The sequence below is a fragment of the Hippoglossus hippoglossus genome, chromosome 10, assembly GCF_009819705.1.
Source record: "Hippoglossus hippoglossus isolate fHipHip1 chromosome 10, fHipHip1.pri, whole genome shotgun sequence".
NCBI classification, from domain to species: Eukaryota; Metazoa; Chordata; class Actinopteri; order Pleuronectiformes; family Pleuronectidae; genus Hippoglossus; species Hippoglossus hippoglossus.
In genome coordinates, this window is record NC_047160.1 from 17,942,583 (window position 1) to 17,957,376 (window position 14,794).

General features: G+C 42.3%; 1 protein-coding gene across 3 annotated transcripts in view; it reads left to right on the forward strand.

Annotated features, from left to right (window-relative positions):
• Window positions 1-14,794, forward strand: part of fgf13a (fibroblast growth factor 13a) — a 92,510-nt gene that overhangs the window by 37,330 nt on the left and 40,386 nt on the right. For 2 of the 3 annotated variants that reach the window (XM_034597800.1, XM_034597798.1), the window contains exon 3: window positions 6,383-6,550. The exons of the other annotated variant lie outside the window; for it this stretch is intronic. In XM_034597800.1, coding sequence (XP_034453691.1) covers window positions 6,383-6,550 — 168 coding nt within the window. The remainder of the gene's footprint in view (window positions 1-6,382; window positions 6,551-14,794) is intronic. 3 annotated transcript variants of the gene reach the window in all.

Below are 14,794 nucleotides of genomic sequence, written 5' to 3' on the forward strand. Positions count from 1 at the left end.
AAAAAATAGAGCATAATGCGAAGCAATAATGGTTTTTCGATCGTCACATGATAAATATCGTCATATTGCACAGCCCACATCTTTAAGTTGAAATATAGAACCTCAGATAGTTGAAAACAGATAAGATGGACTACAATGAAAGTGTGGGCCCCAAAGTACAACCTCAATGCAACACAAGTGACTACACCTGTGTGCCACTGCAACATGTGATTTACACACGAGGATCATTTCCTGAACAAGCTTGTATTTCTAATGTAAAATGGACCCCACACAGTCAGGAACTGCTTGAATGAGACAAAGTGAGAATTCATAAAAAGAAGAAGAGGGCACATTATTGAACATGAGCCAAAAGAGGTATAGGAATAAAACATGTCTTAAAAAATAGAGGGTGAAGTGCTTGTCAAAGAAATGACTCCACACATAAGTTCCTAACCCTGCATTAAAACAGACGAGTGCCTCTGACTTTCAACAAGGACCATCTGTGGACGCTGGTGGCTCACAGCTCACAGTGCAAAGGATCCAGCATGAAGTCAACCTCTACAGATGGTGTAAAAAGAAGAAAAATCCGTTGCTCACAAAACTGCGAGAATAAACTTTGCCAAAGAACACGAAAAGGAGATGAATATTGGCAGCACGGTCCTCGGTCAGATGAGGGTCCAGCATGTTTGGCATTGACCGGGCCAGGACCACAACATTGTGCTGACTAGGAAACATGGGAGGTGGGAATCTGCTGATACAGGGAGTGTGTGTGCCAATGATGTAAGGGAAATGATGTAAATACTGTAAGAAAATGCCAATAAGGTTGGCAGGAGAGGAATTTACCAACATGACGCTGATTCCAAACACAAGGACAAAAGATAAATCACACAAACGCTTTTAAAGAAGAAAAAAATTGTATGTAACCCAACTTGAATTCAATAAAAACCTGAGCAATATTTTAAATCAGAGGGTAGAGAAGCTTAGACTGATGGAGCATGTCCAGATTAAAATATATATCATTAAATATTAGGACATGTACAAAATACTGCAGAAATCAAAGACTGAAATCTCACAAATGAAGGTGTGTTGACCTTTCTTCTGGTTCTTCATTATAGTCATTTCATTATAGCTTCAATAATCAAACATTTCTGTTTTTCAAATTAAAGCCTATCTTTCTTCTTGGGCTTTGAAAAAAAAAAAGGGTAAATAAATGGAGACAGTTTGTAATTACTTAACATTTCAGTGATACTGACCAGGGGGTGTACTTAGTGTTGTTGAATGCTGTGAATAAGATAAGATGCTTGACTGCCCTCTGAGGCAGATCCGTAGCTTCTTTACATACTGCATGTCAGCGTAAATGAATTGCTTTGGTGCACAGAGCTCGACTGGAGCCATGATGACATTATTCTGCTGCATTTGATTTATTGCCAGCATTGATGAAAATATACATCTTTTATGCATCATACTTTCTTTATGCTAATGACACTAAGACTCTACAAATATGTTTAATACATTAGTAACAGAGCATGCACAAGCTTGGTATTTTACATAATGCTAAACCTATAGGGCGCTGTGTTTTACAGTGCCATAAAGCTAATAGCAATTATTAAAAATAACAATGGAGGTATACCATAGCCCGATAAATTTCACATTTATTTTAATTAACATCTCTCTGCTTACAAAAGGCCACAACATTAGTCCCCAGGTCACACTATAGGTTTCTGTTTATAACAAAAAACGGCAACACAACAAGCGGGAGAAAGAGACAAAGAAGGAGAGGGAGAGATAAACAATGAGCTCAGAGAGATGTAAGAGCGTGGATAAAAATGTGAGCTCATTCTGCGTGTCAAGGAAAACCTCAAGCTCACTTTCTCTGTTACCTGCAAGGTGACTTACAACCAGAAAAAAGCTATTCTTTCTTGAGATGGAGCCATGCTGAACCAAGACAATGTGCTAGATTCTGCTCCTTGCAAAACCACATCGAGGCCAAGTTATTTTTGAAAACACAAACCTTAGGCTACAGACCTGTGTCTGTGCTTAATTCTGATTCTAATTTAGTGAGTATGCCATTTGTCAAGTCGTGATGAAAGCGTTCCACTTCCTTGATGGATATATCTGCCATGACTTGAGTAAATTGTGCAGATTGCACCTCATAAATGGAAGTGTGGTTCATTTCTCCAGACCCCGCAGTGCTTCAGTTGATTACACGCGTCCTTGAACCTGGCGTTTGTGAGCCCGGGTGTCACTGATGACGCCTTGACACATCAAGCCTGCTCATCCAACCAACAGATGTATCCACACATGAACAGACGCACAGCATAGTCATTGCATATCACTGCTTTATGCTCCAAGTAAATACTGCCCACGCAGATAGCACATCTTCCATACTGTTGCCTTTAAACCTGAACATGCCCGGTCATTCATAAGAGGCTTTAAATAGATGAGCAACTAACCGAAGCAAGATACATCTCGCACACCCCCCATCCACCTATTTATACCCATTTCTCCTTACTGTGAGATTTATTCCTGTCACAGGGGCAAGGACATCCATTGCAGTGTTCTGAAGGTCCAGTGTGGCAACACTGGTGCCTGTAGATCACTGCCTATCATGGACCTGGCTGACAGCTCACTCTGAGTGGCTGCTGCTCTGATAGAGAGTGAGGTCCCACGCCCTGTCGTGCCATCCATCACGAATCCTTCAATCCCGATATACGTTCTACATCAAGGCTGGGGCAAGGATGAAGGAGACAGGGTGTAAAAGATGGTGCCCACCCCTCCCCTGCTCGTCCTCCCAGTCCTACTGTCATTCAGTTTTATTACCTCTGATGAGGCGGCGGTTAGCGGGCTCGTTAATAAATGGCGAGTGGAATCAGGCAGTTATTGAAGTTCTCAAAAGTCGATTCTCTCCATCTTCCACACCTGCATTTCCCACCTAAGCAATGGGTTCACTGAAGAATACTAAGTATCAGACAGGATGGTGAGGATGACAGTAAGCAACTCAAGAGTGCATTCATATTTGGGTCGGTGAGCAAAATAGAGTTCAATCCTTTTCCGTCTAACTAGTGGAGGTGTCTCAGGAACGCATGTCTGGTGCAGATGAGACAAAGTCTTCATTCTTTGTTTGGTTTGTTTGGAGGGCAAAGAAACTCATCGGGCCATTTGGTGGACTACTTCGAAAATATTTTTTACATGTAGATATATAGATTCTGCATGTGAATATCTAGAAACCGTAGGTTAGGGACAAGAATTTGGTGCCAGAAAACTTCTGTTCTCCGTTTGACCAATCACGTTTGTGAAGGCTTTGGTTGCCTGCAGGTAAACGCTCAAAATGGAGAGCAAAAGACACATTGACTGAAATGTTTTAACAATCAGCTTTTTAAATGTATCTGTATTCAAATGTAGATAAATGTTAATAGAGATTAGTCAAAATGTGACCTAAAACACATACAAAAATATTCACTGTTTGTGTTCTGTTTGGAGAAACGTTCGACTTGTGTGATAAAATAAACTAGGCGGACTCATAACGGAGTACGATAAACGGAAGAGAGTCTTTGCCTGGATATCCGCAATCTACACCGGAAGCCCTACAATATTGGCCATGGCCTCCAGGGGGCTAATTCGTCATCAGACGATAGCCGATGGACTCCTGATTGCTCAGAATAGAAGTGGTTTAAAGAGACAGTTTCTCCTCTGCTCATCTGTGTTGCATGAACAGTTGTGAAGGGCAGATTATCTCACTGTGTCCACTGGTTCGGTAACAGCACCTCTGTGCCTCAGGAGCAAAACATACTCCTGGAAGGAGACTTAGGTCACCTCTCTGTCATTCCAAAGCACAATTATATTTTCATGCTGCAGTGGATTGTATCAGTTGGGTTCTCAGAACCTTCTCCCGCTGTGGGGGTGTTAGCGTAGCAGGTTATTTAGGAGCTGGAAGGAGGCACTGAGATACTGATAAGTCCTGTAGGGGAAGAGGCATGTGGTTGATTAATTGCACTGGGTGTGGGGCCCGGATTTTCTGCTGCCTGTTTGTGTGTGTGTGTGTTTTATGGGGTAAAAACACAAGAGAGTCTAGTGTCAAGCAATGGCTGACCTGACGGAAAGGGAACCTGCTCCAGAATCATCAGTTGCATTCAGGCCTTTAACTTCGGCTAACTCGATAACTTCGGCCATTAAAGGTCACTAATTCAAAAAGAATAACAAAGACGTAGCTTGATGAGGCTGTAAAGCTGCGTGGAATCACGGGAGTTACCGATGAAAATCGAACTGACGCGACTCAGACACAAATCATGTTCACGGATTAGGTGATGTAGCTAAGTTTAATTCCTGTTACATAGCAAACTGAAATGAGTGATTGTGATCCATGAGTGACCAATACAAAGAGTGGAAGAAAAAACAAACAGCTCACTGGCTGATTGGCTAGCAGTTTGTTTTTTCCTTTGTTATATGTAGGTTGCCCGGGAAGTTATAGCAGAGATGTGCTAAGCCACGGGTGAAGCTGATACATGACACAATTAAAAAAGCGACCATAACGAAACGTCCCGTTTTAGACATTTCAATGAGGTATTGTTACATATTACATGGTGCCTTGTCAAACCCCTAAACTCTGAACAAACCATTTCAAAATAGCAAAAAAAAATTACAAGTATCTCAATTTCAGTTTGAAATTTGGATGCAAAGACTAATAACAGTCCCGGAGAACTGGTCACGGAGATGAGAAACTATTTGTGTAAAGGGGCTTTATGAATGAAAGTAAACCTACTGTACAGCCAATAATCAGCAGTAAGTGGTTTTGGCTCTCTACAGCTGGTTGGCACCAATAAGAGTGAGTGTGTAGTGTTCCTGAATGGAGTGCGGAACATTTTATGGAGTTTGCTGCTTGTAACATCGCACCCACTCAGATTAGTAGAGTCAAATATAAAAACTATGCCTACATAAACCATTTTCATCACATAAATGGACTTAATCCCTTTGCCTGCAAATTCTAGGTATTAGTTTTCACTGTACACCTTTTTTCTGCACATGTAGCATGTGTACAGTGTTCAGTATCATCTAATTCTGCCTGTCCCATTTCAAAAAATATTCAACCCATGTGCCTCTAATATTTGTGGAATTGTTTTTTTTCCCCTCGTGGTTTTGTTCGAAACACAACGATAGACGTGTGTTTCTTGATCTTTTGTTGTGATGGAAACACTTTGCACTCTCAGTCAAAATACGGCACATGGGAATCTGTGTCTGATATTGTCTGAGTGTATTTATTAGCTTAGCGTATTCTTACAGGAAGTAGAAACTGAGGCAGCACTGTAATACAGTCGTGATTCATCGTTCAGGATGAGACTGAGGTTCACACAAGATCCTGATATTTTCACACAAAGGAAATAGTGGATATCAGGTCATCAAGCACAACTCTGTGTGTGTGTGGGACATGGGTCATGAGAAAATAATATCTTTTGCTCATACATGTTATAAATGGGGTTGTGTATGGTGTGGTGGTGGCTGCAAGTCCTTTTCACAAAGTAGTAAATGTGTCAGAGCAGACCTCTGGCCCTGAAAATCCATTAGGAAAAGAAGATACAATATATTTGGGCTGATTCGCTTGTAGCTAATCCATCAACACAAAATAGGTCAATGATCGAAGCCAAGGCCTGTGCCCAGAAGAGGACAGATGCAGTAGGCCCGACACACACAGACAGAAACACAGAGCTTTTCCATCGGATCCCAGTACAGAATCTCTGCAGACGCGTATGCAGAGAGGGACGTTGCAGGAGCTCATATTCATCTAACTTTGAGTATAAGCATGACTTCATGAAAGCAAATCCCGGCCACCGCAGTGTGACCCGGGGGCCTGTGCATGCCTTCGCATCTGCTTGCCTGCTCATACAGTAGACATAAGGTGATGCAGGGTGGGGGTGGGGGGATGGGCACCATCACACATCACCTGAACTCATTTTAAGCGACCATTTCCCTCTCTACCAACCATACGTCGCTTCATTTCCAGCGGGTCCTGGTTCAGTGCCTGCTGAAAACCTGCCATAACACTGATTTTGAACGTCACACTGTTTCCTTTTATCGTTACTTTGTGTTACTTTTCTTTTTCAGCGACCGAGGATATATTTAGCCGAGCCCTCACTTTTGTTTGATGGTTCTCTTTAAATTGAGTTATTTTGAGAGTTTGGTTTTCTTGATCTAAGCCTGTCTCTATCTTTCTTATTGTCTTCTATCCCCCTTTCCTCTCTCCTTTGTTCTCTACTGTTATTTAAAGCCATTGCTGTAGCTAATGAATGCTGTATTTTTTTTTGCCTGTGTTTAAGCCTTGTGTTCTTTGCACTTTGTTGTTGTTTTCTTTTGGTTTTTGTGTGTGGTGAGCGTTCTAACCCCAGTTCATTCTGTTATGGCACCACCGCAGTCCAGGATGACGCTGCCCCAGGTACCCAGGAGTACATTATGTTACGGCAGGACTCCATCCACTCTGCGGATATAAGGAGTAAAGGGTCCCCCTTTCGTGCTAAGTGTCACGAAATCTTCTGCTGCCCGCTGAAGCAAGCCATCCACAAAGAGAGCACAGAGCCCGAAGGTTTGTTCGAACCCCCTCTTTGTTTTGATTTGCTGATGCTCCTCGTCTACCCTGCCTACTCCCGTCTTGTTTTCCCCCCTCTCTCATATTCTGTGTGAACTGATAGTTCTCCTCCCCTCCAAACTAAGATCTCTTTCATTGCTGTCCCATTTTTTAGAGAGCATCTGGTGTGCCTCTTCCCCTTTCGAGCATGCATGTGTTTGTGCAGGAAGGTGTGTGTGTGGGTGCAAGTGCGAGGGTCTGCTTGTGAGTGTGTTTGAGCAAAGTATAAGACTGAATGCTTGGGGCATGTTTGCTCACAGAGAACCTGTACGAGGGCACCTCTCCATCTCTGCCGTCGTCCACTGTTTGTATGAGTGTGTGTGTGCGTGTGTGTGCGTGTGTCTGCACACGCCATATGTTGGACTGAGGATCATAGCATCTGTAGCTCCTGCCCACCCCTCCCTATCCCAAACCATTAACTCGGTCATTGCTACCCTGAGGCGCAAGCACAGCCCAAAACAAAGTGCAAAAAGAAAAGGGGTTGCAGACGGAGGCAGCTGCCGCCTTAATGAGTTCAATGACAAGGCAATTTCTGTATGTGCTTCCACTTCCACTAACCTCACACAACAAAAGAGTGAAACTCTTTTTATCTTCCTCTCCTGAAGACTACGTGAGATTGAAAGGTTTCATAATCATGACTAAACAATGCTACAGACTTCAAGTCAGCTAACCCCCACCCCCTTGTTTCCTCTGCTTCCTTGCTTCTGCCTGTAGTCTTGTAGTTACAGCCTTGTTCAGTCAGTCCGTCCGTCCGTCCTTCCTTCCTTCCTTCCTTCCTTCCTTCCTTCCTTCCTTCCTTCCTTCCTTCCCTCACTCCCTCCTACCCTCCTTCCTTCCTTCCTTCCTTCCATCCCTCCCTCTATACTTCCTTCCATCCCTCCGTCCCGTCATCAGTCCGGCCTTCCTTCCTCGAAGCATGATGATATGTCTGCACTCTTTTTATGTTATCAGCTGTTGTAGGATTTGCAGTAAAGTAAAGAATACAATAATAATACAAAAAATGTGCTCCAAGCATGCGACCATACCCGGCACTGTCTGGTACTCAGGTTCTCTGAATGCCTCATCTATCATCCAACCCCCAATAGAGTGCTAAGATTGTAGAAATTGCTTTTTCTTTGCAGACTTCCAGCTCGGTAAGATATGAATTATCTCACTGCTGATGTGTCCTCTGCAAAACACTGCTCTGTCTCGTGTTGCCTCTAAAGAAGCGTGCTCTGTTTGGTACAGTATTTCTAAACTTGGACATCAGTTAACCTGTTGAAGGCTGTGGTCTGTGTAGCCGCTGAAGGACTCAAGCACATGCACTTATCCTTGTGAGAAAGAGAGAGAGAGGGATAGAGAGAGGGAGAGATTAAGAAGTGGAATCTCCAGCAGAGGTCTGGCTAGAGACGTACAGATGTATTATTCAGTTTGGCTGCAGCTCCAGTTGGACGTGACTGAATTTACAAAGGAAGGAGGGGAGAATATAACTCTTACGTAAGCTGATGATGAGGACGTCATTACTGTTGATGGATGATGTTGATGGAAACTGTGTTAAACCATGTGTGGAGTAGGGTTTACAGACACAGAAACACACAACCTACGATAAAGACGTTACTACTTTCCTAGACACGTGTGACACTACTTGTAGAATTAAAGGAAAAACCAACATAAAGTGTCCAGAACAGCACCGTTGCTTATTAGCATTGATACTACAAGTCTCCAGACTCTATTGGAGGAATGAACGCCAATCTTTCTTAAGATATTCCCTCATTTGGTGTTTTCAAATCCTAAAAAATGTCCCATAGGTCTGGTGACTGCAACATATGATTTAATCATTTTTATAATCACCAATCCATAGGACTCTTGTGATGATGCCCTGTGAATGGAGGCATTGACGTCCTGTTTCACCACTTTTTCAGGTTTTTCCCTTTGTTCATCACCTATAACCCTATTAGCACTTATAGCCTACTTTTGTTGGTAAATCTATTTTTATTTTGAAAAGAAAAACAAGAAGGTTTGTTTTGAGGGATCTAAGCAGGAAAGTCGGCCTTGTCACATTGTTACCATGGCAACACCATCCCCACTGCTTTATGTTGCACCTATTAATGATTTTCATGGATTTCAATCAGCAGCTTACTGTGGCTAAATGTTCAGTTGACTCAGTATGTGGATTGCAGCACAGATTGTTTGGTGAGGACGAGACTACACAAACAAAACTGTCCCAAAGAGAAACAGAATAAGCACACTCAGAGATGTGGCCTATATAGGACGGGCGGAAGTGGGGCTTTTACTTATCTGTGCTCAGAGCCCAGTAATGTGTCCAATGCCTGGATCTGGACCTCAAGTACTTTATGAGTTGATTAGCCTCTTAGCAACTGTCTCATGAAAACCAACAAGGATGACTAATGTTACTTTCAACCATCTCTGTAAATGGATTCAAGACTTTATTTATAAGGTGTTTGGATAAAGATACTGAATTTAAAGGATTTTAGACTTTGAATAAGTTCTTCCCCTGTGAGGTTTAATCTGTGCTTAGATGCTGGAGTTTGTCTGCTACAGGTGGATCAGTGACAGTTCTCTGACAGGTGCAAACATTAGCAAGTCTTTGATGGGGTCGGTAATTTGCAGTATAGTTTCCTCTGATGCTACATCCACACTACTACGTTTTCATTTGAAAAGGAATCATCTCTGCTAGGGATACGCCTGCCATCTACACTACACTGGATGGGCAGAAGTTTGGACATCTTCGACATAAACAACCACTTGCTGACTGGGTCTTTTCAATGTATGTAATGTAGCCTTTGCTGATTCATCAGGCTCCTATCACGGCAGTAGCTTTCAGAGTTCCACTGCAATATGACGCTATACATTACATTACACATAAGTTAGCGGACTTCCAATAAGTGCATTTAATAATGAGGGTACAACCCAAAACAGCAAGAAACATGTAAGTACATTAGCTTCAAAAAAGCCAAACTACAAAGTGCTACATGTAAGTGCAAAATATAAGTGTAACTTGACTCAGACCATCTTCTTAGCCAAGGTGTAGTCGGAGATGTGTTTTTAGTCTGCGGCGGAAGATGTGTAGACGTTCTGCTGTCTTGATGTCCACCATTTGGGAGCCAGGACAGCAAACAGTCGTGATTTTGTTGAGTGGCTAGGTGTCACTTGGATCCTGTTGACTTTGCTCAGATGTGTTATTATGGACAGGGATTAAACTGATGGAGCCAAAAGGCTTCTGTGGACAGAGGTCGTTTTAGTTCGACAACGCCATTTTCATACAAAAACGTAGTAGTATAGAAGTAGCCTGAGTCTCTTACTCCTGATGCATTCCAACATTACAATGACATGACTGATGCAGAGACCATAACATTGGCTTACTGGAGTCATGGTTCACAGAGCAGCATACCAGCAGCACATGGGCTTGGACTGTAGCACCCAAGAGAATGATTTCAAATCATATCAGTTTATCTCTGTAGAGGTGATAGGAGACCACAGACAGAGAGTGTCTCTTTCCTCCATCCTCAGGCCTGTGTTTGCTGCCCGCTGTCACACAGTTTGTTCTCTATTGTATTCTCTTTGGTAACTCTGTGTCATCACCTCTCAATACCTCGCCATTCTCAAATCTCTCGCTCCTGTCTCCTCTGCCTCCGTTTCTCTCTCTCTCTCCCTCTGTGTCTTTGGATCCGCAGCGGAAACAAAAGACGGTGCCTGAGGGGCCGATGTGTAAATATCCCATCCATAATTCAAATGACTGCAAGACTGTGTTTATGGTTTCAGGCTGTGCAATGCATACACAGACGGACGGATATCTATAGAGATATGTAAACACAGACGTACGAGGCAGCGGCATGTGTGCGTTCAATGAGGAGTTCAGATTACACAAGTTTTAAAATGCTGAATGACTGAAACACAGAGACGGTCTTCTCTTGAATTACACTGTCTATCGTAAATAAAAAGTCAACAGGGCTCCGTTTAAAAAGCTACATCTACTTGATCTAATCAGTCACCGGTTAACCTTTTACAGTATAAAATAACTGTGAGTTCTAAGATGCACTATCTCGAACTATATAATGAAAATCAGTGATGCCATTTGTCTCTTGGAGACAGAATGAGGTCCAGAGTGTGTGCAGCACAACGTCCACTCCCCTATCTAATCTGTTTCAGCCTTATTGACAAAATAACTCATCTGCTGCTCACTCAGCCAAGTAAATGTAAGCAGAAGTGCAAGAGGAATGAGTAGCCACATCCATTTCCCGCACCCGATGTAAAATGCATGGCAGTGATTCACCACGAAGTTGACATGACGCAATTGCATTTAAGGGGCCAGCGTCGCTCCCTATGACAGAGAAGTCCTGAACACACTGCTGTGATGTTGACAGGGGACAAACACGCAGCCTCAGGATGCACTCGTGCTCCAATTAAACGGCTTGTTTAAATTTTCTTTCTTCTCCATTGCCGTCTGCCTTTCTGCATGAAAGCCACAGCTCTGTTTGTCGACGTCAATACATAAATAGACTGTGCATGAATAAATAATGTTTATGATAATGCGATTCGGTGCCTGGAGAGAGGAGGCCAGCAGGAGAGTGTCAGTGTCACATCAGCACTGCTGTACTAACCTGACCGGTCTGGTCACGTGTGAGAGCTTAAAAGTCCAATTTGCGTCATATGAATGTGTTAGCAGATCCAGATGGATAGAGTGCACCTGAAGAACCTTTGAACAAGTCCTTCTAACAAGAGCAAGTAACACAACACGTGTCAAATAGTCTCACATTTAAAGTTTAAATTGTAGTTTGAATATCTAAGACTTTAGCAGAATGAGATGGATAAAAATAGAGAAAAAGAGCAAAGGGTAGCGTGCATGTTCCATTGGCTTGATGTCATCTTCCCCCGCATGTATTTTCACTACTTACCTCCTCAGATTTAGCCTGAAATCGTGTTAATTTGTGGCTCCTCCGGGGGTTTGAACTAAAGGCACAGACAAACAGCAGGAGTGGGTGTACATGACAACATTAACGAGGAGCCACTCTGGAGACAGGCGGAGAAGTGAAGCTGAGCAAAGTTGCCAGGCCTATTACATTAAATCATTGTCTGTTTAATTAGCACTTCTCTCACATTCGTCTTTGTGTCCCAGGTCCTCTCCTTGTAGCAGACTCGCCACACAGAATGGAATACAAGAGCCCTCTGTTCAAACAGACCACTAGTTTGTTATGAATGAATAGTATCAGTGATTCTAGGATGAACTGCACAGTTAGGGTTATATGAGGTTTGCATACTGACATGTATATGATGCAAGTCTACATCCATAACACTACATATTTTCTTTAAACTAAAACAATCTCTTTCCAAACAAACGTTGTGGATCTGTATTGGTTTTAAACCCCGTCCATATGAACACACCAGAAACTGTATATATATATATATATATATATATATATATATATATATATATATATATATCACTTGACCACTCTGAATAGCCAAACCGAGCAACCCTGTCATCTCCTCTACATACATGGCCTAACTACACAAATTACAGTTTTTTTCCCAGTCTAAGTTTACACATATGTCCGATAACACAGTGTGTGAGAGATAGAGAGAGAGAGAGAGAGAGAGAGAGAGAGAGAGAGAGAGAGAGAGAGAGAGAGAGAGAGAGAGAGAGAGAGAGAGAGAGAGGAAGAGAACGATCAGAGTAAGCACGAACTGAATTAATGAATTAATGAGAACAGTTATGAAGAAAGATTTTCCTCATTTAAGAAATGTATCAATCATTATGTATTGATAATGGGGTCAAATCAACGTTTAGATAGTCCCCATCATTCCCAGTGCCTCAGCTATGACAAACCTTACCCTCTGCTTGACACTAAAATCCCAGCTTATGCCACTAATGGACTCGCTCTATTATTGTTTCACTCAGTTCATGTTCCTCTTTTTAACTACAGGTCGAGCTGAACAGGAACGATCAGTAGAGCAGTCGGCCTAAAGTGACTGTGACACAAGCGGTGGGCAAGTTCCCCCCGAGAGTAAACAAGCGTTAAGCTATTTAATTGGGGCAATGAGGCAAACTGCTCAGTCAGCACCACATTAATGGGAGGCTAGCAGAGTGTCCCCTGACAGCTGTGGGTATAGAGACTGCAGACCTGCAAATTGCAGTCCGTAATTGGGGAGTAATATTGTAATATATCAACAAGTCAATGAGTCCAAAGCCATTTTTTTCAAATACACAACAAAATAGTATATCTTTGTTGAGTCATGCAGCGGTGGGTCAAGATCCAGACGTTTGTATGGTCGACCTTTCTCTTGTGTAGTTATTATTATTTATTTATATTTTTTTCCAGAACCCATAACAAACCCAGACAAATGATTTAACCCATACAGTCCAAAGCTATAGAGTACTTCATATGATCCCGGTCAAAGTCAACAGGGTGCACACTATGTACAGTATCTGGTCGTCTGCCAACACTGCAGCATGCTTCTGCTCGTTATTCATCAGCTTGCCTCTTTTCCCCGTCACAAACACAGACATTCACTGGTAGCAACTGTTCCCACTCTCCCCTTTCTGTGCCTTTCAAGCCTTTTTTGATGCTTTTATCCAACCCCCTGTGATATCCAGGGTAATATGGATGTTAATTGGCCAAATTCAAATTTGAGTGTGTAACTCATTTATTTCTCAAGCAAGTCCTCTGCATGCTGTTTATTAGAGAAATACCAGTTCTTAGATACTGTCTTATATGTCAGCTGTTAATCAATGCAATAGGAAATGCAAAGGAGTAGATATGCCAAAGATGTGATTAAGGTCATTTAGATTTAGTAAATTATTTTTTAATCATGAAATGTCCCACTCGCTGCATATCATAGTCACAATTCTTAAACTAGAATGGCACTCAGTAGAGCGCATACTGCCCTTAAATTCAATTTCAACCACATCACAGAAAAAAGTAATGGCTTCTTCCTTCACCCATTCTGCATCCTTCCTCTTTTGTGGTTATCCAGTAGTTTTTGTGTAATCCTGCTAACTAAAAGAGAAATAAACAAAAAAAAACAAATGGAGATGAAAACATAACCTTTAGAAAATGTTATACTGTATGTATATAGTATAATACCGATTGAACTCTTAACTTGTCAAAGATGCCTAATTGTGGCACCCTGACATTTAAGATTGTCAAAGAAGTCACAAATAATTGCATTTTGAACTTTCATGACCTTAAAAGTTCCTCAGACCCCCTCATTTCCAGAGCTGCCCAAGCATCAAAGTAGAAGAGACCAGGAGTTTAGCTTGGCTCAGACATACAGACAGTTGGAGGGGTCATCTGGGGTGTTGGACACGATTATGTAAAGTCCTTGCATGTTTCATCTCAGGGGGTCACCAAGTAATATGCCAGGCTGCCGGCCAGGGCTAATGTTGGTTAGGATTCATGCAGACACCCAATTTCTCCCATCACGTCGCCTGCCAGCCCCAGAGACAGCTTGGTCTGATGAAACCCAGATTAAGGATGAGAAAATTTGTGCTGTCCTCCGCATTAACAGAAAACACTGTACAGCCATATTGCCAGAAGTTGGAGAAAAGTTTGTTTGCTTAAATTCAGGAACCTTTTTTTAGTCAACAATGGGATCAGAATCACAACCACCTCTCGGGTAAAATGCTTCGCAAGCCAGAAAGTGTTTTCTGTTTTCCTCGCCCCGTTCCCCTCTCTTGGCCGTATCTCTGTGTGCTGCACTAGAGACATATTAGAGACAGAGAGGGAGTGACAGTTTATTTACTGCCTTCTCAATGTTAGAAAGAAAGTGTCCAGGGTATTCCACAGTTGCCTGAGCCAATTTACTGCTGAGTGTGTGATCCGGGCGCTGTGCAACGACCTCCCCAACTTTGCAACAGCAGCTACTATTAAAAACAGCTTAACATCAGAGTTATATACTTAATCACTACAGTGGTGTATTATAAGGGCTGTTTAAATGGGTTTTATACACTCCTGCTCACAGATTTTCTCATGTTTTACCCCAGTTTGACATAATCCACCAACCGACATCCTTATTGCGTAAGAAAACCATAAAGGAGGTCTGAAACAGGTTTGCAACAACTATTTAAAAGGGTGCTGTCACAACTAATTTTATCACGAAGCACTTTGATCTGATGTGAGATCTCGGAGTCGTAAACTTTGAGAAAAGTTGATCTATCAAGATTGGCTGAGTTGGGAACTGACAGGGAACTATTGCAGTTTA